The following is a 23,684-nucleotide window of genomic DNA, read 5'->3' as shown; positions in this document are numbered from 1 at the left end:
ATGTATTTTTTTTTACTGTACCGAAACGTGACCCAAAAAACTAAGGCGTGGCCAAGAGTGATTTCGCCCCTGTCTGTCAGTGTGTGTCCATCTGTAAGTCCGTCTGTCCGTAGCTAATCTCCGGCAGCGTTGGACCGATTGGCTCGTACTTCTACCCCAAATGTCTCACATAGGCCTGTTATAGCGCCACCAGGAGGCCAATTTAAAAAAAAACAATTGTTTTTTGTTACTCGGTACACATTACTTCTGGGGTCATGTGATCAAGACGTATGAGTCAGATTTTTCAGATCCCTTTCCAAGTGTCTATGACAGGCCCTGGGTAGACAACCCGGCCTGGCGGAGACCTGTGTTAAGAGGAGCACACTTTTCTATTTTTAGTTTTTTTTTGCAAGCTGATGATTTTCACTACATTTCTAATATAAATGTTGTACTTTTGACTCCACTACATTTTTAGGAAGAGACTCTTGGGACCCAAACTTAAAAACATTGAATTAACCACTTATGCCTTTTTCAAATGTAGTGAAAATAGCCAAGTTTCAAGCTCACAAGCTATTTTCACAATTTCTGAAAATGTACTTTGTAATTCTCACAATTTGAATACTTGAGTATTTACTTGAGTACTGTATAACTACGTTGTCCACCACAGGTACGACTCAGTGTTCTACAAAGAGCTGACTGATCAAATAGAGACTCACCAGCAGGAGGCGACAGAGGCCCCTCCTCCTCGTAGTGCTGCTAAACCGGCCCCTCCCCCTCCTCCACCCAAGCTCCTCCCCAAACCGTCCATGACTCCCGCTCAGAAGAGATGCTCGTCAGACGTGGGCGAGGCCTGCAGCGCCCCCTGGAGGAGACACAGAACCAGAGCGCAGAGCGCCGTGCCGGCCGGCCAGTCGGGGATACTGTCTCCTCCTCGAGGAGGTGGAGCTACGGTGGAGGAGAGGAGGAAGGGGGAGGAGGTGGAGGCCATGGAGGAGATCAGCTCCTCAGCCTCCACTCCCTTCAGTATCTGCCAGCTGATGACTCCTCTGATCCCCTCCCGACAAAACACCCAGACCTCTGAGATACTGGAACTAACGTACAGGTAGGATTATATATGATCTACTGTATCTAATGCTATAGTTAGTATCTATACTGTAGGATTATATAAGATCTACTGTATCTAATCCTATAGTTAGTATCTATACTGTAGGATTATATTTGATCTACTGTATCTAATGCTATAGTTAGTATCTATACTGTAGGATTATATAAGATCTACTGTATCTAATGCTATAGTTAGTATCTATACTGTAGGATTATATAAGATCTACTGTATCTAATGCTATAGTTAGTATCTATACTGTAGGATTATATAAGATCTACTGTATCTAATCCTATAGTTAGTATCTATACTGTAGGATTATATTTGATCTACTGTATCTAATGCTATAGTTAGTATCTATACTGTAGGATTATATAAGATCTACTGTATCTAATGCTATAGTTAGTATCTATACTGTAGGATTATATATGATCTACTGTATCTAATGCTATAGTTAGTATCTATACTGTAGGATTATATTTGATCTACTGTATCTAATGCTATAGTTAGTATCTATACTGTAGGATTATATAAGATCTACTGTATCTAATGCTATAGTTAGTATCTATACTGTAGGATTATATATGATCTACTGTATCTAATGCTATAGTTAGTATCTATACTGTAGGATTATATAAGATCTACTGTATCTAATGCTATAGTTAGTATCTATACTGTAGGATTATATAAGATCTACTGTATCTAATGCTATAGTTAGTATCTATACTGTAGGATTATATAAGATCTACTGTATCTAATGCTATAGTTAGTATCTATACTGTAGGATTATATAAGATCTACTGTATCTAATGCTATAGTTAGTATCTATACTGTAGGATTATATAAGATCTACTGTATCTAATGCTATAGTTAGTATCTATACTGTAGGATTATATAAGATCTACTGTATCTAATCCTATAGTTAGTATCTATACTGTAGGATTATATAAGATCTACTGTATCTAATGCTATAGTTAGTATCTATACTGTAGGATTATATATGATCTACTGTATCTAATGCTATAGTTAGTATCTATACTGTAGGATTATATAAGATCTACTGTATCTAATGCTATAGTTAGTATATATAGTATCTATATAGATACCATATAAAACACCCAGACTTCTGAGATACTGCTGTACAGCTACAATTACATAGTATCTATTGTTAGAGTATCTTATCTAATCTGTCTGTTTGTCTGTCCGTCTGTCTGTCTGTGTAGGCCGGACTCTGAGCCCAAAGTGACCCCGGAGCCTCCGGTGGTCAAGCGTGACAACTACAAGTCCCTGGCCTCCAGCGTTCTGTTCAACCTCAAAGACAACAGGAAGCGGGTGAAGAGTCGCTACACCCCCCCGAGGTTCAGGACCTCAGAGCTGCCCTCAGAGCTGCCTGATCGGGGGACTCAGTCTCCCACGTTGGATCCCCCGAAAACCACCCAAGTTGAGGAGGGCAGCGCCTCGGGCCTCAGCACTCCGGCCATCCTGATAGATGGACAGGCCGTCTGTAGCCCTGTTTCATACACGTCCAACCCGCCAACGGTCAGACTGAACAGAGGCGATAACGAGTTGCCAACAGCCGACGATTATTTGATATCAAATCTGTTACAAACTAAAGGAGAGGCTGCAGGCAGCAGGAGCGTCGGGGAGGAGAATCATTACCCCTTGTTGTTGCAGTCCAGAAAAAATAAGAGTCCCAACAAACAGAGCTACCCATCTCTGAACCTGTACAAGAAGGCCAGTCCTATTGACAATGAAATGAAACACTTTCTAGTTCCACCACTAGGTGGTGCCGATTCACTTTCCCCCCTGAACACAGACGATTCTGTGGCACAAAATAAAGGTCTTCCAACGTACAGCAAAACACTTTCACCTCACGCAGTGGCCACCAACACAGGACTGTCCCCCAATACTGCACCAAATAATGCTTCAAATATTGCTCAAAATATTGCATCAAATACTGCATCAAATACTGCATCAAATACTGCTCGAAATACTGCATCAAAAACTGCGCCAAATACCACTCCAATCCACAAAGTACTTTCACCTAAAACGAATACTTCACCCATCCAGAAAGGACTTTCACCCAACGTTGCACACGTCCAGAAAGTAGTTTCACCAAACATTGCAGGGGGCAGTAAAGTACTTTCGGCCTATGGGCTGGAGGAGAAAGATGGAGTTTCACTCAATTTGCCAGGAAACAAAAGACATTCAGCAGGTTTAACAGACTATGACATTGGCCCGCAGAGTGTTTCTAGTAAGGAGAAGGATGTGAGTGTTCTGCCTAAGAGTACGATGGATGTGATACGGGCGGCGAAGGAAGCGAGTCATGCAGTGAAAAACAAAGCCCTGACTGCAACTCAGTCAGAGAACAACCAAAACACTCTGTCAGATGAAATAACACAGACCAGAAAGAGAAACAGTAACAAACATGGCATCGATTCAACAGAAATGTTCATTAATAATAAGGAAACGTCAATAACAGAGATAAAGCACACCCTGTCTCCAAACAGAACCCAAGAAGCAACTACAGTCAGTAAGAATTTTGTCAAAAAAGATCCCCCGCCAGTGCCAAAGAGAAATTTTGTTAAATCCGATATTCAACACTCGCTCGAAAATCAGCCAGTTCTCAACGATGATCTGGGCGACAAAAAACAAGACGTTCCGGTGCCAAACGCTAACGATAAGGAGCCTAACGTCAATCCTGGGCGATTCAAACACGTCTTCTCAGCGCGACAGAACAATTACATCAAGAGTCAACGGTACGTGACGACTGAAGACGAACAGGAAATAGATTGCGAGGAAGGTGGGCAAAAAACAAACACGAAAGTGGAGAGGCGGGAGGAAGTGACAACACCGCGGGAGATAAACGACAGCGACCACATCATCAACGACCTGCAAGCTCTGAAAGAGCTGGAGAGAGCCCGCTTCAGTGACCGCATCATCGAGAACGCCAAGAATAAACTGAGCGTGGTAAACATTGACGAGGAGACGAAGGCCAAGAACGACCTGATCTCCAGAGAGCTGAAGAACATCAAGAGGGGCATGATGTCCATGAGAGGAAACACCTTCACCAAGAGAGACTCCACGTCCAAGAGAGAGGAGAGCAAACACCAAATATTCTCCCAGATCGACAGCAACGTGGTCGTCAACAAAGCACTTATAAACAACAACTACGACAGAGCTAAGATGGCGCTCGAGGAGATCATATCAGAGAGGCTGAAAAACAAATTTGTGAAAGAGGAAGAAGGTGAGGGAAACGCCCATGAGGACAGTTACGTGGCGAGAGCAGAGCACCCTAAAAAGGCTTTGCGGGATTCTGCGACGGAGGTTAAGGAAAGACAAAATGGCAGCGTGTCCACGTTACGAGAGAAAGATGCAAGAGGGCGGTTGGGCGATCTTCACCTGAAACAGATTCTGTCTCAGTCCGAGGCCAAACTCGGTGATGCTCACCGGTCCAGCGCTAAGGCAGCTCCACCAGGCGTGGAGAAAGTGAACAGAGAACTGGTCAAACAAACCAACCAAACTAAACCAGATGAACCAGTAGCTAACTTTAACCATACAGCTGTAGAGACTGGAGAAGACAGCAAGAGACATGAGGTCAGGAGGGCAGGTGACGAAAACAGAGAAATTCCAATGAACAGAAAGGAAACTGATGGGAAAAAGAAAGACGCTCCACCGGTTCCTCCGAGAAGCAAGAAAGGAGTCATGAGTAGAGAGGACAGCATTACAGCCGAGGTAGAACATGAACAGGAATTCTTTGTTAAAGATAAAACATATTTAAATGCGACAGACACTACAAAAGAAACCAAATATACAGAATCAGGGAAACAAGAAAAAAAAAGACGTGTGTATGCAAAGGATCTGGAGCAAAGTCAAATCAGTTCCAATAACCATATTTGGGATAGTGAAAATATTGAAAAGACAAAACACGTTTCTGAAACACTTGTACCTGAATATGTTCGATCCCCAGAACTCCATCATCAGTCTAAAAATAAACCTTCACCTTTACCGACGAGGGCTGACAGAAGAGATGAAATAAAAGCAGGTAGCGGGCAGCCGACTGTAAGAACTGCAAGTGAAGCCAAATCAGATCATAACAATAGCTGTAATTCAGAACAGCAGGAGCAGCGCAAAGTCAAACGTAAGGCCCCATTAAAGCCAGACAATTTAATCTCAGCGGAACGGACAAAACAAGACACTACTACGAGTCCGGAAGGCACAGCAACAACGACTGTAGTGTCAGAGGAGCCGAATGAAACCGGTGAGCGATTCCCCGAGGATGAGGAAGTGTTCAACCACCTCCCCGGGAAGACGGTGTCGCCCGTTTTACTATTGAACGGAGTTCACTTCAATCAAAGCCCCCCTGATCAGGGGAGCTTGTCTTCCAAGTCATCGTATTTTTCGGTGGAGAGCGCTCTGCACCGGAACTCAACCACCTCGCTGGAGAATCTGGACGACCTGGACGATCTGTCAGGAACCCTGAAGAGGGATTCAGACAAGAACGAACAGGAACATTATTATTCTGTGAGCGATCAGGAAAGCGAACCTGAAGTTGGCAAGAACACGGCGGTCTCTCCTCTCAGAGAGAAAGAAGCGCTGTGGGCCGCGGCCGTTCACGATGGCGAACAAAGCGGTACAGAAACGGACAATGCTGGCGCAAGTCGAAGCTGGTCCGACGACGCCGACAAACGAACAGCGATGTCACCGGCCTCCGGCACCATGTCCCCGCCCTCCGGCACCATGTCCCCGCCCACCTCCAGCACTTTCTCACCCGTCCTGGGCGTCCCCGTTTTGTTCAAAGTCAAAGACAACACCGTCATTAACAAGGCGGTGAGACCGGTGCATCCGTTCTCTCCTAGGGAGAACCCGATTGGTTTGGAATGGAAGGGAGAAGCGGAGCGACATCATATGAAGGATAATCCGCTGCCTCCACGGGACAATGAAACAACAACTAGCAGTAGTGGCAGAGCTAAAGGCCGCGTTACCGACACCGCCGAACTCCCAGGCGCTAGTTTTAAACCCAAACACACTTTACGACCTCTTCCTCCCCTCGCACCTCTCTCTCCTCCACAACCTCTAAACCTCTCTCCTCCACAACCTCTAAACCTCTCTCCTCCACAACCTCTAAACCTCTCTCCTCCACAACCTCTAAACCTCTCTCCTCCACAACCTCTAAACCTCTCTCCTCCACAACCTCTAAACCTCCCTCCTCCACAACCTCTAAACCTCTCTCCTCCACAACTCAGCGACAGCCACAAGAAAAGCCCGTTGTGCGGAGTGTTCCTCACGGTCCCGCGGTGCGACAGCGGCAGAGTGTCAGGAGAGAGCCTGCTATCGGAGGGGGTGGGGAGTTCTCTCGACGCCTCTGACGGAACGCCGCTCCTTCCCGCCATGCCGGCGGACGAGGTCGTCCCCAGCGAGCGCTCAGGGTCTCCCTGCAGCACCGGGAATGACAGCCAATCAGGACTCCCCAGACCACCGGTGGTCCTGCCCAAGTCGGAGAAGGCTCTCCTGAAGGCCATGAAGCTGGCCAATAGGAGGATCAGAAAGGAGGAGGCGCAGGCCAAGTCATCCAATCACAGGTCGTCCCGTGTTGGCGGGAGACACAGAGTGGATAAACACACACGGCCAGACGGCTCCGAGCAGAAATCGTCAGAGCAGAAATCGTCAGAGCAGAAATCGTCAGAGCAGAAATCGTCAGAGCGTAAAAGCAGCGGCGGGAACCACAGCGAGAGAACGACCCAGAGTCCTCATGATGGATACAAGGTAACGGTACATCTGTGCAATTATGATGTAAAAACAACCAGCAGGTAGAACATGGGAAAGGGTTGTCTTTAGGGGTGGCTCACAACTTCGATACGATTTTGATACGATACGATACGCACTTTTTTATTATGAAAAATATATGGGGGAGAAAAAAAGCAAATGCAAACAAATAATTCTGTTTTTGCATTATTCAGATATGCGAACTTGTAGCTTTTCAGCTACAATAGCCGTTTTGAATCCAAATAGGAAAATAGTGTGACACCTGACCCGAAACACAACAAGTTGTCACCCTTTTCACCTCGGGGCTGTTTGCATGCCTGATTATTATTATTGTAAAAAATTAAAAAATAAAACGAAAACGTATCGCGATATATCGCGGGACGATATATCGGCACACCCCTAGTTGTCTTGGAACAAAAAAATATATAAAGATATGAAAAAACAATGTCACGTTTTGTTCTACCCTGGGTAGGGGTATGTCCTAATTTTGGGGTATTGGTTCCTGCACTAATATTTACATACCACAATATGACATAAATGTAAGGCGCTATAAAGTAACAATGTAATTCAGGGGTGCCATGGATAAAAACGTTATTTACAGGGATGACCTGCGATAAAAATGTTTGAGAACCACTGGGCTAGTGTATGTGTATGTGTGTATCTATGTATCAACCACTGCTGTAAGAGACTAATGATCCTTCTTTATTCTAGCAGGGCAGCAACAGGAGCGAGAGGAGAGGCGACAACCACCAGGGTGGCGACAGCCACCAGAGCAGCAGACTCGATCTCCCCGAGGAGCAGAGTGGCAGGAGGAGAAGCGGTGACAGCGAACGCCGAGGCCGCAGCGGCGAAAAACATACCCGGGAGAAGCCGGAGTATCGGCACTACAGCACTGAACGCGTCTTCAGCAACGTTCCCGTCTATAAATCTCACGTCGGCGAGAGACGACCGGCGGCCGAGCGTCCGTTCCAGCGGTCTCAAAGCTTCGACAGGAGTGTCGGTGATAAAAAAACAACGGAGCGCAGGCTCAGCACCGACGCGGTCACCAACGAAACGGCAACGGACTCCCGGGCTCGGCGGATCGAGAGATCCATCATGGACGAACTGCAGCTCAGAGGCCGGGCCAGAGATCGGCCGACCGGCAGGGACAACACGATCAAACGCAGTCACAGCATCGACACGTCGTACGTCAGCGACGTCTCCTACTCCCACCCCTCCCCCCACCCCTCCAATGTCTCCCGTCAGTCCAGCACCACGGGGGGACAGCTGTCCCGTCAGTCCAGCATGGAACCCACCACCATCATGACGCAACGCAAACTCCTCCAGGACCCCGACTCGGGGCAGTACTTCTTCGTGGACATGCCCGTCCAGGTGAGTGGTGGTAGAATCACCTGGTACCGATTTTAGGGGGGGGGGGGGGTTGGGGGCGACACCATCTATGAAGAAGTGCACAGTCTGGTATGGTTAACTTGGAACACATTGGAAATAGAGTTCATTTAAGTGAGTCGAGCATAGACTACAGGTAAAGTGGCAGTTGTATCTGTAAATAGTAGGTGTACACAACCGGAACGTCTACCAAAGTGGTCTAGCCCTTTAAGTAAATGATCTTCATTATTGTCCCCCTACAGGTCAAGACCAAAACCTTCTTCGACCCAGAGACGGGGAGCTACGTGCAGCTGCCGGTGCAGCCGTCCGACGGTTCGATTCCGCAGGCGTCTCCCATGGAGCTGCTGAACACGCCGGTGGTGGTGTACCACCACCGCTTCGTCCCCGTGCCGCTGTCTTCCGCCCAGCAGGTGGAGCCAGAGTACGTACCGCTGTCCTCCGGCCATCAGGGGGAGCCAGAGTACGAGAGGTCTGGCGGCAGGCCGATGCGCGGCGCGTCAGAGGGATGCCCGTACCTGGAGCCTGTGTACGGTCAGGCTGACCTTCTGCTGGGAGAGTTCTATGGAACAGAGGAGCTGGACTGTGCAGGATAAACCACGCCCCCTCTATGCAGGATAAACCACGCCCCCACTGTGTAGGATATACCACGCCCCCCACTGTGTAGGATAAACCACGCCCCCCACTGTGCAGGATAAACCACGCCCCCAGAACCGTGTGGATTAGTGAAGCTGCGTCACCTGGTGGTCAAATCTGGGATTGAAGACTTCTGCATTTAAAACGCTACTGCGCGTGTTTCTATTGTCTGAAACCCTAGTGCGCCTGCTCGGTGCTCAAGTCTTCCGCATTTGGGCACCAAAATGTGGTGCTGAAATGCGTAAGAATATGTATTGTTTACTAAGAGTCACAGAAGACAATGTACTGACATTAGTATGTATTGTTTACTAAGAGCCTTCAGCAGAGCAACAGCTGTGTAAGAGACCCTGTCCATCCTAAAAACGCACATATTTCAGCTCTCAGCAAAAGCACATCAAAACGCTGTATTGTAAACAATTCAAGAAAAACAACCTCTTAGTGGACACGCCCCTAAATGCTCTCTTTGCCCTGAATGTGTAAACATTGTTGATTTGAGACAAATTCTTCAATTGAAATAGATTTTGTCCACTTTGATTTGAAGTTTTGAACATTTTGGAATTATGTTGACGGTTGGTTTGTTTTTATTTGTTTGTTTGCTAGTTTTTCTTGCTAATTTAACAAATCAGGGACTTTGAGGAGCTCTGTGGAGCTGCCATGGTGCCTTTCATATAAAATAAGAATGAAGTTAAGATGATTAATGTCTGAGGAAAGTGAAGGTGGAGGTCATTTAATCAGTGATTAGTGAAGGTGGAGGTCATTTAATCAGTGATTAGTGAAGGTGCAAAGTGTAAATTCAGGGAATCGTGTACAGCCAATACTGAGGACATATTGACCTTATTCCATTTATTATGGAGCTTAATACTTTTGAACATAGAGGTCATAGAGGTCAAATATTCTGTAATAACACCTTGTTGAGTGAAGTGTTACAGAACGCCAAGAGAAGTTTGATGTACATAATGTATTTATACATGTACTGTACATATGTGTGTGTACATATGTGTGTACATATGTGTGTGTACATATGTGTGTACATATGGCTGCTGTCGGTGACAACCTCCAATGTCCAAAACGGTTACTTTCCGGGATTAAAAAATTGCAAAAAGTAGCAGATCTACAAACGTTGTGAGCGTGCGGATTCGCTGACTCACTGCCAATGAGCAGTATTGGTGGGCAGGCACTTTACCACTGCTCCACCTAGTGGTGGTGGGTGATACTTTACCACTGCTCCACCTAGTGGTGGTGGGTGATACTTTACCACTGCTCCACCTAGTGGTGGTGGGTGGTACTATACCGCTGTTCCACCTAGTGGAGGTGGGTGGTACTATACCACTGCTTCACCTAGTGGTGGTGGGTGGTACTATACCACTGCTTCACCTAGTGGTGGTGGGTGGTACTATACCACTGCTCCACCTAGTGGTGGTGGGTGGTACTTTACCACTGTTTCACCTAGTGGTGGTGGGTGGTACTATACCACTGCTCCACCTAGTGGTGGTGGGTGGTACTATACCACTGCTCCACCTAGTGGTGGTGGGTGGTACTATACCACTGCTCCACCTAGTGGTGGTGGGTGGTACTTTACCACTGTTTCACCTAGTGGTGGTGGGTGGTACTATACCACTGCTCCACCTAGTGGTGGTGGGTGGTACTATACCACTGCTCCACCTAGTGGTGGTGGGTGGTACTATACCACTGCTCCACCTAGTGGAGGTGGGTGGTACTATACCACTGCTTCACCTAGTGGTGGTGGGTGGTACTATACCACTGCTCCACCTAGTGGTGGTGGGTGGTACTATACCACTGTTCCACCTGGGCGCTTTTTGCTACTTTTAAAAGTTAAATTATGGAGAGAACAGGTTTGTGCCCGACAGCAGGTTTGTGCCCGACAACACGTACATGATATGAACATGTACGTTTTCTACATGTTAACAGAGACAATAAGAATATGTACATGTATGTTTTCTACATGTTAACAGAGACAATAAGAACATGTACATGTATGTTTTCTATATGTTAACAGAGACAATAAGAACATGTACATGTATGTTTTCTACATGTTAACAGAGATGATAAGAACATGTACATGTATGTTTTCTACATGTTAACAGAGATATGAACATGTATGTTTTCTACATGTTAACAAAGAAGGACGCTTGAATGTAAATGATGCAGATTTAATATAAATAATAAGAGTTTATTTTATTCACCACCATGTTTCAGGTCTGATTGATTTGAGTTTTATTACATGCAATGTTTTAGTTTTTCCATTTGCCATCTCTAGAATCACCGTTAGAAATATTTTACAGACGTGATCAAAACCACGGAGGTTTGGTCTGCGTTTAATTTGGTCACGTTTTAATTGAATCACTAAAGTACACATGTTTTGTTTTGTTTTATTGTTTCATTTGGTTACATTTTAATGTAAAGTACACATTGTTTTGCATGCAGACAGCTTAGTGCAGGTTGTGTTGAAACGTGTCATGTTTTAGTTTTGTAACACATGATACTTTGTAGGATAATAATTGTTGCACTTGATTCCTAGTCAAGTAAAGCAGGGCTGGTTTGTGTCTGTTTACCATTCCAATAAATAAACTCTTTTAATCCATTCCTCTGCCTTCTGCCTCTTTAAGTACTATAGCGGAGAATAGTGGAGAAAGGCGTGCTACCTGCGACTGGACCTGGTGAGAAGGAGGAGGAGGCCTTGCAGGTGGGGGTTGCTGAGGCGGAGGCAACGGAAACACCCGCCACTAATGTGGGGTCGGCTCCTCGCTCACTGGGCCTACAGGCAGGTATGACAACGGGTGATCTCCAGCTGACACTCCAGATAAAGGAGGCAGAGTGCCGAACTAAAGAGCTGTAGATCACAGCCCTACACCTAAGGCTCAGAGCCCTTGAGCTTGAAAACCCGACAGCTGCGTCCAACATAAGGTCGGGTAACCAAAACACAGTCGGGGTCAGTAAGCCGGGGGGGTTTGACATTGGCAGAAACATAGCATTAGTAGTACCACCATTTCGAGAGTCTGAAGTGGATTCATACTTTGGCGCTTTTGAACGAATTGCTGAGGCCTTAAAATGGCCCAAGGAGTCTTGGTCAATACTAGTACAGTGTAAATTAATAGGAAAAGCCCAAGAAGCGGGCGCTATGCTATCCATTGATCTCGAATATGAGACACTTAAACAGAGTGTATTGCAGGCTTATGAGCTTGTGCCTGAAGCATATAGGCAAAAATTTCGCAATAAAGATAAAACTGCCAACCAGAGTTATGTGGAGTTTGCACGCGAGAAAAGCACATTATTTGATAAGTGGTGCCAGGCTTCTAAAATCAATACTACGGCTGAGATGCGGGAATTAATTTAGCTTGAAGAATTTAAGAAATGCCTACCCGAACGAATTGTGATGTATATTAATGAGCAAAAGGTATTATCATTAACAAAAGGTGCAATCCTGGCTGATGAGTTTATTTTAACTCATAAAAGTGTGTTCTCTGCCCCAACATCTCATGGTTTTACTGCGACACCAGAAAGAAGGTGGCAGTCTAATAACAACTTTCCCGCAGGCATTGGATTGATTAAGTCTGTTTCGTTGCATCATAGCCAATCTGAAAGGGAGTCTGAGTCTGATATAGAGGTGGACCCTCGTTTTAAGCCTTTTGTGTTTGACGGTTTTGTTTCGGTGACTGGTAAGGAGAAAGATAAAGTGCCAATAAAAATCTTGCAAGACACAGGTGCTTATCATCCGTTTATGTTGGATACTGTCCTGCCACTCTCAAATGAAACTTTGTGTAAAGCAGATTTGCTCGTGTGGGGTATTAAAATGAGCGTGCTTAGAGCACCGTTACATTTGGTACATTTTAGTTCGCCCCTGGTGTCAGGACAGTTTAAGGTAGCTGTGCGTCCTAAATTGCCAATCGGTGGTATCGCGTTTATTCTCGGTAATGACATAGCGGGAGGACAAGTTTTTCCTCCATCCGAAGTCGTTGAAATTCCTGTTTTGAGTTGCGATCCCCCTGCGTCAACCATGCCAAATGTGTTCCCTGTGTGCGCAATTACGCGCGCACTTGTGCGTAATGCGCTGGTCCTGGTTGGCGTGGAGAGTTGTGAGGCATATCTAGATGATGTAGTGGCGTATTCAAATACATGGTCGGACCATCTAAATACTTTGTCCCTCATTTTCAGTCGTCTCAGGGAGGCCTCCCTCACCCTAAACCTCGCCAAGTGCGAATTTGGTAAAGGTACGGTAACTTTTTTGGGTAAACAGGTGGGGCAGGGGCAGGTTCGTCCGGTGGCGGAGAAAGTGAGGGCAGTGGTTGAGTTCCCTGGTCCAGATTCAAAGAAAGCTTTAAGCCGATTTATTGGCATGTGCGGATATTATCGTGGTTTTTGCAGAAACCTTTCTGCTGTAGTGGCTCCTCTCACAGCAATGGTTAGTCCTGTAAAACCATATGTGTGGTCTCCAGCTTGTCAGTCTGCATTGCTATATAGTACACCAGTACTTGCTGCACCTGATTTTGCTAAGCCTTTCAAATTAGAGGTAGATGCAAGTGCAAGTGGTGCGGGGGCTGTTCTTATGCAGGAGGATGCGCAGGGCATTGACCATCCTGTTTGCTATTTTTCCCAAAAATTTAACAAACATCAGGTAAATTATAGTACAGTAGAAAAGGAGGCTCTTGCTCTGTTATTCGCCCTGCAGAATTTTTAAGTGTATATTGGTTCTACCCCACAAACTGTCAAAGTTTTTACAGACCACAGCCCATTAGTGTTTTTAGCCCAGATGCGCAATTCTAACGAGAGGCTAATGCGCTGGTCCATTGCTTTGCAGGATTTCAATTTGGAGATTTGCCATAAAAAGGGTATTGAAAATGTAATGGCAGATGCCTTATCAAGAGTGTTTTGAGTGGGTAACCTTTACAAGGGTTAGGCACTATGGGGGGGTGCTTGATTCTTGGGAAGGGGGGTGTTACGACTGGGGTCGTATTTAAGGTTATTATTATGAGTTGGTCTGGTCCTAGTGTGGAAGTGTGTGTGTGTGTGTGTGTGTGTGTGTGTGTGTGTGTGTGTGTGTGTGTGTGTGTGTGTGTGTGTGTGTGTGTGTGTGTGTGTGTGTGTGTGTGTGTCAGAGGTGAGATGGTGGAGATGAAAGGAAGGTATGCAAATTCAGGTGTGCCATTCCCGGGAGGCGATTGGTGGGGCGCTGATCCAAGCCGGCCAGTGATTGGTGGGGAGCTCATAGGAGTGCTGCCTTCCAAGTGGCTAATAGGGTGGAGGCTCCCTATATAAGAGAAGCACAGATCTCAGTGCAGCACGCAGGGGCAGGAGCCCGTCTTCCTCCACTTCCAACTGGCCACACCTTATGTTCTGTTACTTATGAGTTCTATGATTTGACCTAAGTTATTTTCAGTTGATATAAGTTGATCCTGAGGTGATGTTTCTTTTGCTTATTGTTTATGTTAGGAAGGTAAGATATCGTATTATTGGTTCTTTTGATAGGTAAGAGATTTCTTTTCAGTTAGTTCTTTTGGTTTGTTACTTTAGTTCCTCAGTGAGTTACACCCTTATGACCCAAGTATATGTTAATCTTTTGTTATTACTTTATATCTTTATAAATAAACCATTGTTATATTTTGCACTTCAACCCTTTGTTTGTGTGGCTACTTGGAGTTGGGGAAGGCGGGAACATATTCATGTTGTGTCTCAGGCACCCCTAGACTGGGGCATAACAATAACTATAACCATAACAGTAAGAGGGTAGAGGGTATAACCAGGGTAAAGTAGAGGGTAGAGGGTATAACCAGTGGAAAGTAGAGGGTAGAGGGTATAACCAGTGGAAAGTAGAGGGTAGAGGGTATAACCAGTGGAAAGTAGAGGGTAGAGGGTATAACCAGTGGAAAGTAGAGGGTAGAGGGTATAACCAGTGGAAAGTAGAGGGTAGAGGGTATAACCAGTGGAAAGTAGAGGGTATAACAAGTGGAAAGTAGAGGGTAGAGGGTATAACCAGTGGAAAGTAGAGGGTAGAGGGGATAACCAGTGTAAAGTAGAGGGTATAACCAGTGTAAAGTAGAGGGTAGTACTATAACCAGTGTAAAGTAGAGGGTAGAGGGTATAACCAGTGTAAAGTAGAGGGTAGTACTATAACAAGTGGAAAGTAGAGGGTAGAGGGTATAACCAGTGGAAAGTAGAGGGTAGAGGGTATAACCAGTGGAAAGTAGAGGGTAGAGGGTATAACCAGTGTAAAGTAGAGGGTAGAGGGTATAACCAGTGTAAAGTAGAGGGTAGAGGGTATAACCAGTGTAAAGTAGAGGGTAGAGGGTATAACCAGTGTAAAGTAGAGGGTAGAGGGTATAACCAGTGTAAAGTAGAGGGTAGTAATATAACCAGTGTAAAGTAGAGGTTAGAGGGTATAACCAGTGTAAAGTAGAGGGTAGTACTATAACCAGTGTAAAGTAGAGGTTAGAGGGTATAACCAGTGTAAAGTAGAGGGTAGAGGGTATAACCAGCGTAAAGTAGAGGGTAGAGGGTATAACCAGTGGAAAGTAGAGGGTATAACAAGTGGAAAGTAGAGGGTAGAGGGTATAACCAGTGGAAAGTAGAGGGTAGAGGGGATAACCAGTGTAAAGTAGAGGGTATAACCAGTGTAAAGTAGAGGGTAGTACTATAACCAGTGTAAAGTAGAGGGTAGAGGGTATAACCAGTGTAAAGTAGAGGGTAGTACTATAACAAGTGGAAAGTAGAGGGTAGAGGGTATAACCAGTGGAAAGTAGAGGGTAGAGGGTATAACCAGTGGAAAGTAGAGGGTAGAGGGTATAACCAGTGTAAAGTAGAGGGTAGAGGGTATAACCAGTGTAAAGTAGAGGGTAGAGGGTATAACCAGTGTAAAGTAGAGGGTAGAGGGTATAACCAGTGTAAAGTAGAGGGTAGAGGGTATAACCAGTGTAAAGTAGAGGGTAGTAATATAACCAGTGTAAAGTAGAGGTTAGAGGGTATAACCAGTGTAAAGTAGAGGGTAGTACTATAACCAGTGTAAAGTAGAGGTTAGAGGGTATAACCAGTGTAAAGTAGAGGGTAGAGGGTATAACCAGCGTAAAGTAGAGGGTAGAGGGTATAACCAGTGGAAAGTAGAGGGTATAACAAGTGGAAAGTAGAGGGTAGAGGGTATAACCAGTGGAAAGTAGAGGGTATAACAAGTGGAAAGTAGAGGGTAGAGGGTATAACCAGTGGAAAGTAGAGGGTAGCGGGTATAACCAGTGGAAAGTAGAGGGTATAACAAGTGGAAAGTAGAGGGTAGAGGGTATAACCAGTGTAAAGTAGAGGTTAGAGGGTATAACCAGTGGAAAGTAGAGGGTATAACAAGTGGAAAGTAGAGGGTAGAGGGTATAACCAGTGGAAAGTAGAGGGTAGAGGGTATAACCAGTGGAAAGTAGAGGGTAGAGGGTATAACCAGTGGAAAGTAGAGGGTAGAGGGTATAACCAGTGTAAAGTAGAGGGTAGTACTATAACCAGTGTAAAGTAGAGGTTAGAGGGTATAACCAGTGTAAAGTAGAGGGTAGAGGGTATAACCAGTGTAAAGTAGAGGGTAGTACTATAACCAGTGTAAAGTAGAGGGTAGAGGGTATAACCAGGGTAAAGTAGAGGATAGAGGGTATAACCAGTGTAAAGTAGAGGTTAGAGGGTATAACCAGTGGAAAGTAGAGGGTAGAGGGTATAACCAGTGTAAAGTAGAGGGTCGAGGGTATAACCAGTGTAAAGTAGAGGGCAGTTCTATAACCAGTGTAAAGTAGAAGTTAGAGGGTATAACCAGTGGAAAGTAGAGGGTATAACAAGTGGAAAGTAGAGGGTAGAGGGTATAACCAGTGGAAAGTAGAGGGTAGAGGGGATAACCAGTGTAAAGTAGAGGGTATAACCAGTGTAAAGTAGAGGGTAGTACTATAACCAGTGTAAAGTAGAGGGTAGAGGGTATAACCAGTGTAAAGTAGAGGGTAGTACTATAACAAGTGGAAAGTAGAGGGTAGAGGGTATAACCAGTGGAAAGTAGAGGGTAGAGGGTATAACCAGTGGAAAGTAGAGGGTAGAGGGTATAACCAGTGTAAAGTAGAGGGTAGAGGGTATAACCAGTGTAAAGTAGAGGGTAGAGGGTATAACCAGTGTAAAGTAGAGGGTAGAGGGTATAACCAGTGTAAAGTAGAGGGTAGAGGGTATAACCAGTGTAAAGTAGAGGGTAGTAATATAACCAGTGTAAAGTAGAGGTTAGAGGGTATAACCAGTGTAAAGTAGAGGGTAGTACTATAACCAGTGTAAAGTAGAGGTTAGAGGGTATAACCAGTGTAAAGTAGAGGGTAGAGGGTATAACCAGCGTAAAGTAGAGGGTAGAGGGTATAACCAGTGGAAAGTAGAGGGTATAACAAGTGGAAAGTAGAGGGTAGAGGGTATAACCAGTGGAAAGTAGAGGGTAGAGGGGATAACCAGTGTAAAGTAGAGGGTATAACCAGTGTAAAGTAGAGGGTAGTACTATAACCAGTGTAAAGTAGAGGGTAGAGGGTATAACCAGTGTAAAGTAGAGGGTAGTACTATAACAAGTGGAAAGTAGAGGGTAGAGGGTATAACCAGTGGAAAGTAGAGGGTAGAGGGTATAACCAGTGGAAAGTAGAGGGTAGAGGGTATAACCAGTGTAAAGTAGAGGGTAGAGGGTATAACCAGTGTAAAGTAGAGGGTAGAGGGTATAACCAGTGTAAAGTAGAGGGTAGAGGGTATAACCAGTGTAAAGTAGAGGGTAGAGGGTATAACCAGTGTAAAGTAGAGGGTAGTAATATAACCAGTGTAAAGTAGAGGTTAGAGGGTATAACCAGTGTAAAGTAGAGGGTAGTACTATAACCAGTGTAAAGTAGAGGTTAGAGGGTATAACCAGTGTAAAGTAGAGGGTAGAGGGTATAACCAGCGTAAAGTAGAGGGTAGAGGGTATAACCAGTGGAAAGTAGAGGGTATAACAAGTGGAAAGTAGAGGGTAGAGGGTATAACCAGTGGAAAGTAGAGGGTATAACAAGTGGAAAGTAGAGGGTAGAGGGTATAACCAGTGGAAAGTAGAGGGTAGCGGGTATAACCAGTGGAAAGTAGAGGGTATAACAAGTGGAAAGTAGAGGGTAGAGGGTATAACCAGTGTAAAGTAGAGGTTAGAGGGTATAACCAGTGGAAAGTAGAGGGTATAACAAGTGGAAAGTAGAGGGTAGAGGGTATAACCAGTGGAAAGTAGAGGGTAGAGGGTATAACCAGTGGAAAGTAGAGGGTAGAGGGTATAACCAGTGGAAAGTAGAGGGTAGAGGGTATAACCAGTGTAAAGTAGAGGGTAGTACTATAACCAGTGTAAAGTAGAGGTTAGAGGGTATAACCAGTGTAAAGTAGAGGGTAGAGGGTATAACCAGTGTAAAGTAGAGGGTAGTACTATAACCAGTGTAAAGTAGAGGGTAGAGGGTATAACCAGGGTAAAGTAGAGGATAGAGGGTATAACCAGTGTAAAGTAGAGGTTAGAGGGTATAACCAGTGGAAAGTAGAGGGTAGAGGGTATAACCAGTGTAAAGTAGAGGGTCGAGGGTATAACCAGTGTAAAGTAGAGGGCAGTTCTATAACCAGTGTAAAGTAGAAGTTAGAGGGTATAACCAGTGGAAAGTAGAGGGTAGAGGGTATAACCAGTGTAAAGTAGAGGGTAGTACTATAACCAGTGTAAAGTATAGGGTAGAGGGTATAACCAGTCTAAAGTAGAGGATAGAGGGTATAACCAGTGTAAAGTAGAGGTTAGAGGGTATAACCAGTGGAAAGTAGAGGGTACAGGGTATAACCAGTGTAAAGTAGAGGATAGAGGGTATAACCAGTGTAAAGTAGAGGGTAGAGGGTATAACCAGTGGAAAGTAGAGGGTAGAGGGTATAACCAGTGTAAAGTAGAGGGTAGAGGGTATTACCAGTGTAAAGTAGAGGGTAGTACTATAACCAGTGTAAAGTAGAGGGTAGTACTATAACCAGTGTAAAGTAGAGGGTAGTACTATAACCAGTGTAAAGTACAGGGTCGAGGGTATAACCAGTGTAAAGTAGAGGGTAGAGGGTATAACCAGTGTAAAGTAGAGGGTAGAGGGTATAACCAGTGTAAAGTAGAGGGTAGTACTATAACCAGTGTAAAGTAGAGGGTAGTACTATAACCAGTGTAAAGTACAGGGTCGAGGGTATAACCAGCGTAAAGTAGAGGGTAGAGGGTATAACCAGTGTAAAGTAGAGGGTAGAGGGTATAACCAGTGTAAAGTAGAGGGTAGAGGGTATAACCAGTGTAAAGTAGAGGGTAGAGGGTATAACCAGTGTAAAGTAGAGGGCAGTTCTATAACCAGTGTAAAGTAGAGGGTAGAGGGTATAACCAGTGTAAAGTAGAGGGTAGAGGGTATAACCAGTGTAAAGTAGAGGGTAGAGGGTATAACCAGTGTAAAGTAGAGGGTAGAGGGTATAACCAGTGTAAAGTAGAGGGTAGTACTATAACCAGTTTAAAGTAGAGGGTAGAGGGTATAACCAGTGTAAAGTAGAGGGTAGCGGGTATAACCAGTGTAAAGTAGAGGGTAGAGGGTATAACCAGTGTAAAGTAGAGGGCAGTTCTATAACCAGTGTAAAGTAGAGGGTAGAGGGTATAACCAGTGTAAAGTAGAGGGTAGTACTATAACCAGTGTAAAGTAGAGGGTAGAGGGTATAACCAGTGTAAAGTAGAGGGTAGTACTATAACCAGTGTAAAGTAGAGGGTAGTACTATAACCAGTGTAAAGTAGAGGGTAGTACTATAACCAGTGTAAAGTAGAGGGTATAACCAGTGTAAAGTAGAGGGTAGAGGGTATAACCAGTGTAAAGTAGAGGGTAGAGGGTATAACCAGTGGAAAGTAGAGGGTAGAGGGTATAACCAGTGGAAAGTAGAGGGTAGAGGGTATAACCAGTGTAAAGTAGAGGGTAGAGGGTATAACCAGTGGAAAGTAGAGGGTAGAGGGTATAACCAGTGTAAAGTAGAGGGTAGAGGGTATAACCAGTGTAAAGTAGAGGGTAGAGGGTATAACCAGTGGAAAGTAGAGGGTAGAGGGTATAACCAGTGGAAAGTAGAGGGTAGTACTATAACCAGTGTAAATTAGAGGGTAGAGGGTATAACCAGTGTAAAGTAGAGGGTAGAGGGTATAACCAGTGTAAAGTAGAGGGTAGAGGGTATAACCAGTGTAAAGTAGAGGGTAGAGGGTATAACCAGTGTAAAGTAGAGGGTAGTACTATAACCAGTTTAAAGTAGAGGGTAGAGGGTATAACCAGTGTAAAGTAGAGGGTAGAGGGTATAACCAGTGTAAAGTAGAGGGTAGAGGGTATAACCAGTGTAAAGTAGAGGGCAGTTCTATAACCAGTGTAAAGTAGAGGGTAGAGGGTATAACCAGTGTAAAGTAGAGGGTAGTACTATAACCAGTGTAAAGTAGAGGGTAGAGGGTATAACCAGTGTAAAGTAGAGGGTAGTACTATAACCAGTGTAAAGTAGAGGGTAGTACTATAACCAGTGTAAAGTAGAGGGTAGTACTATAACCAGTGTAAAGTAGAGGGTATAACCAGTGTAAAGTAGAGGGTAGAGGGTATAACCAGTGTAAAGTAGAGGGTAGAGGGTATAACCAGTGGAAAGTAGAGGGTAGAGGGTATAACCAGTGGAAAGTAGAGGGTAGAGGGTATAACCAGTGTAAAGTAGAGGGTAGAGGGTATAACCAGTGGAAAGTAGAGGGTAGAGGGTATAACCAGTGTAAAGTAGAGGGTAGAGGGTATAACCAGTGTAAAGTAGAGGGTAGAGGGTATAACCAGTGGAAAGTAGAGGGTAGAGGGTATAACCAGTGGAAAGTAGAGGGTAGAGGGTATAACCAGTGGAAAGTAGAGGGTAGTACTATAACCAGTGTAAATTAGAGGGTAGAGGGTATAACCAGTGGAAAGTAGAGGGTATAACCAGTGTAAAGTAGAGGGTAGTACTATAACCAGTGTAAAGTAGAGGGTAGTACTATAACCAGTGTAAAGTAGAGGGTAGAGGGTATAACCAGTGTAAAGTAGAGGGTAGTACTATAACCAGTGTAAAGTAGAGGGTAGAGGGTATAACCAGTGTAAAGTAGAGGTTAGTACTATAACCAGTGGAAAGTAGATGGTAGCACGGGTCCCAAAAAAAAAAAGGTCCAATTATCCACGAGTATGTTTTGGTCAAAACCAAAACATACTCGTGGATAATTGGACCGGTCTGAACGGATCCGAGAAAACTTCTAAATTACTGGACCCGGCCCGAAGTTGGACCGAGGAAAGAACATTTTCGCTGACTTTATACCGTCCGTCTCCACAGAAATGAACCATAAACATAAACATGCTCCACACAGAGGCTTTGGTTTGCGTTTCACCTGCTGAAAAGCCTCCATAGTGTTTAACAGTACAGTGAAAAGTCTCCATAGTGTTTAACAGTGCAGTGAAAAGCCTCCGTAGTGTTTAACAGTACAGTGAAAAGCCTCCATAGTGTTTAACAGTGCAGTGAAAAGCCTCCATAGTGTTTAACAGTGCAGTGAAAAGCCTCCATAGTGTTTAACAGTGCAGTGAAAAGCCTCCGTAGTGTTTAACAGTGCAGTGAAAAGCCTCCATAGTGTTTAACAGTGCAGTGAAAAGCCTCCATAGTGTTTAAGAGTGCAGTGAAAAGCCTCCATAGTGTTTAACAGTGCAGCGAAAAGCCTCCATAGTGTTTAACAGTACAGTGGAAAGCCTCCATAGTGTTTAACAGTGCAGTGAAAAGCCTCCATAGTGTTTAACAGTACAGTGAAAAGCCTCCATAGTGTTTAACAGTGCAGTGAAAAGCCTCCAAAGTGTTTAACAATGCAGTGAAAAGCCTCCATAGTGTTTAACAGTGCAGTGAAAAGCCTCCATAGTGTTTAACAGTACAGTGAAAAGCCTCCATAGTGTTTAACAGTACAGTGAAAAGCCTCCATAGTGTTTAACAGTACAGTGAAAAGCCTCCATAGTGTTTAACAGTACAGTGAAAAGAGAAAGCCTCCATAGTGTTTAACAGTACAGTGAAAAGCCTCCATAGTGTTTAACAGTGCAGTGAAAAGCCTCCCTAGTGTTTAACAGTACAGTGAAAAGCCTCCATAGTGTTTAACAGTACAGTGAAAAGCCTCCATAGTGTTTAACAGTGCAGTGAAAAGCCTCCATAGTGTTTAGCAGTGCAGTGAAAAGCCTCCATAGTGTTTAACAGTGCAGTGAAAAGCCTCCAGTGTTTAACAGTACAGTGAAAAGCCTCCATAGTGTTTAACAGTGCAGTGAAAAGCCTCCATAGTGTTTAACAGTGCAGTGAAAAGCCTCCAGTGTTTAACAGTGCAGTGAAAAGCCTCCATAGTGTTTAACAGTACAGTGAAAAGCCTCCATAGTGTTTAACAGTGCAGTGAAAAGCCTCCATAGTGTTTAACAGTGCAGTGAAAAGCCTCCAGTGTTTAACAGTACAGTGAAAAGCCTCCATAGTGTTTAACAGTGCAGTGAAAAGCCTCCATAGTGTTTAACAGTACAGTGAAAAGCCTCCATAGTGTTTAACAGTGCAGTGAAAAGCCTCCATAGTGTTTAACAGTGCAGTGAAAAGCCTCCATAGTGTTTAACAGTGCAGTGAAAAGCCTCCAGTGTTTAACAGTGCAGTGAAAAGCCTCCATAGTGTTTAACAGTGCAGTGAAAAGCCTCCATAGTGTTTAACAGTACAGTGAAAAGCCTCCATAGTGTTTAACAGTGCAGTGAAAAGCCTCCAGTGTTTAACAGTGCAGTGAAAAGCCTCCATAGTGTTTAACAGTACAGTGAAAAGCCTCCAGTGTTTAACAGTGCAGTGAAAAGCCTCCATAGTGTTTAACAGTACAGTGAAAAGCCTCCAGTGTTTAACAGTACAGTGAAAAGTCTCCATAGTGTTTAACAGTACAGTGAAAAGTCTCCATAGTGTTTAACAGTACAGTGAAAAGCCTCCATAGTGTTTAACAGTGCAGTGAAAAGCCTACATAGTGTTTAACAGTGCAGTGAAAAGCCTCCATAGTGTTTAACAATGCAGTGAAAAGCCTCCATAGTGTTTAACAGTGCAGTGAAAAGTCTCCATAGTGTTTAACAGTGCAGTGAAAAGCCTCCATAGTGTTTAACAGTGCAGTTAAAAGCCTCCATAGTGTTTAACGGTGCAGTGAAAAGTCTCCATAGTGTTTAACAGTGCAGTGAGCTTCAATTGGCTGTTAACGTTAAACGGGGCTCATTCAATATGCGAGAACAACAGACGATATGGATTTTGGAGGATAATTACAACACATATGTTTCATTTTAAAACTGAAGTTTAAAGAGTTTAATATAGTAATAATAATAATAATAATAATGATAATAATAAGCTAGTTGTCCGGTCCTCACGGGTCCATCCACTTCAAATGAACAGACAGAGGACCGTGGCAATTGAAACCGTTTGACTCGTGCCAGAGGGACAAGTCAATATTTTGGACTCCACCCGGCTCGGTTCTCAGTTTGGGGCTCAGGTCTTCGGTTCTGGGCAGACCTGTGCTACCCTCTGGTGGAAAGTAACTAAGTACATTTACTTAAATACTCGACATACAGTAAGTACCCATTTTGAGGTAGCCTGCATTTACTTCACATTTAGCTCATTTCTCACAGTCCGGTGGTTTTGTCCCTAATCTTTGGTGAATTGTTCACTTTTATATAAAAGCATGAAACTTGGCACTATATATTTTATAATAATAATATAATATATTTATAATTGTCTCCGCCGGAGGTGGAGAGTATGTTTTCGTTCTCTC

The 23,684-nt window shown here is 44.3% G+C and overlaps 1 protein-coding gene across 4 annotated transcripts in view; it reads left to right on the top strand.

Annotated features, from left to right (window-relative positions):
* LOC308081210 (uncharacterized protein) overlaps window positions 1-8,919 on the top strand; it is a 37,656-nt gene extending 28,737 nt beyond the window's left edge. For 2 of the 4 annotated variants that reach the window (XM_080457599.1, XM_080457600.1), the window contains 4 exons: window positions 647-1,081; window positions 2,305-6,847; window positions 7,559-8,218; window positions 8,476-8,919. In XM_080457599.1, coding sequence (XP_080313725.1) covers window positions 647-1,081; window positions 2,305-6,847; window positions 7,559-8,218; window positions 8,476-8,826 — 5,989 coding nt within the window. In that variant the 3' untranslated portion in view covers window positions 8,827-8,919. Of the gene's footprint in view, window positions 1-646; window positions 1,082-2,304; window positions 6,848-7,558; window positions 8,219-8,475 lie in introns of those variants that run through there. The other 2 variants (XM_080457601.1, XM_080457602.1) reach the window with 2 other exon arrangements.
* The last annotated feature ends 14,765 nt before the right edge of the window (window positions 8,920-23,684 follow it).

The sequence above is a fragment of the Gymnoscopelus braueri genome (assembly GCF_963280865.1).
Source record: "Gymnoscopelus braueri genome assembly, contig: SCAFFOLD_58, whole genome shotgun sequence".
NCBI lineage: Eukaryota > Metazoa > Chordata > Actinopteri > Myctophiformes > Myctophidae > Gymnoscopelus > Gymnoscopelus braueri.
Note: the sequence above shows the minus strand (reverse complement) of the source record. Positions and strands in the feature narration are given on the sequence as shown.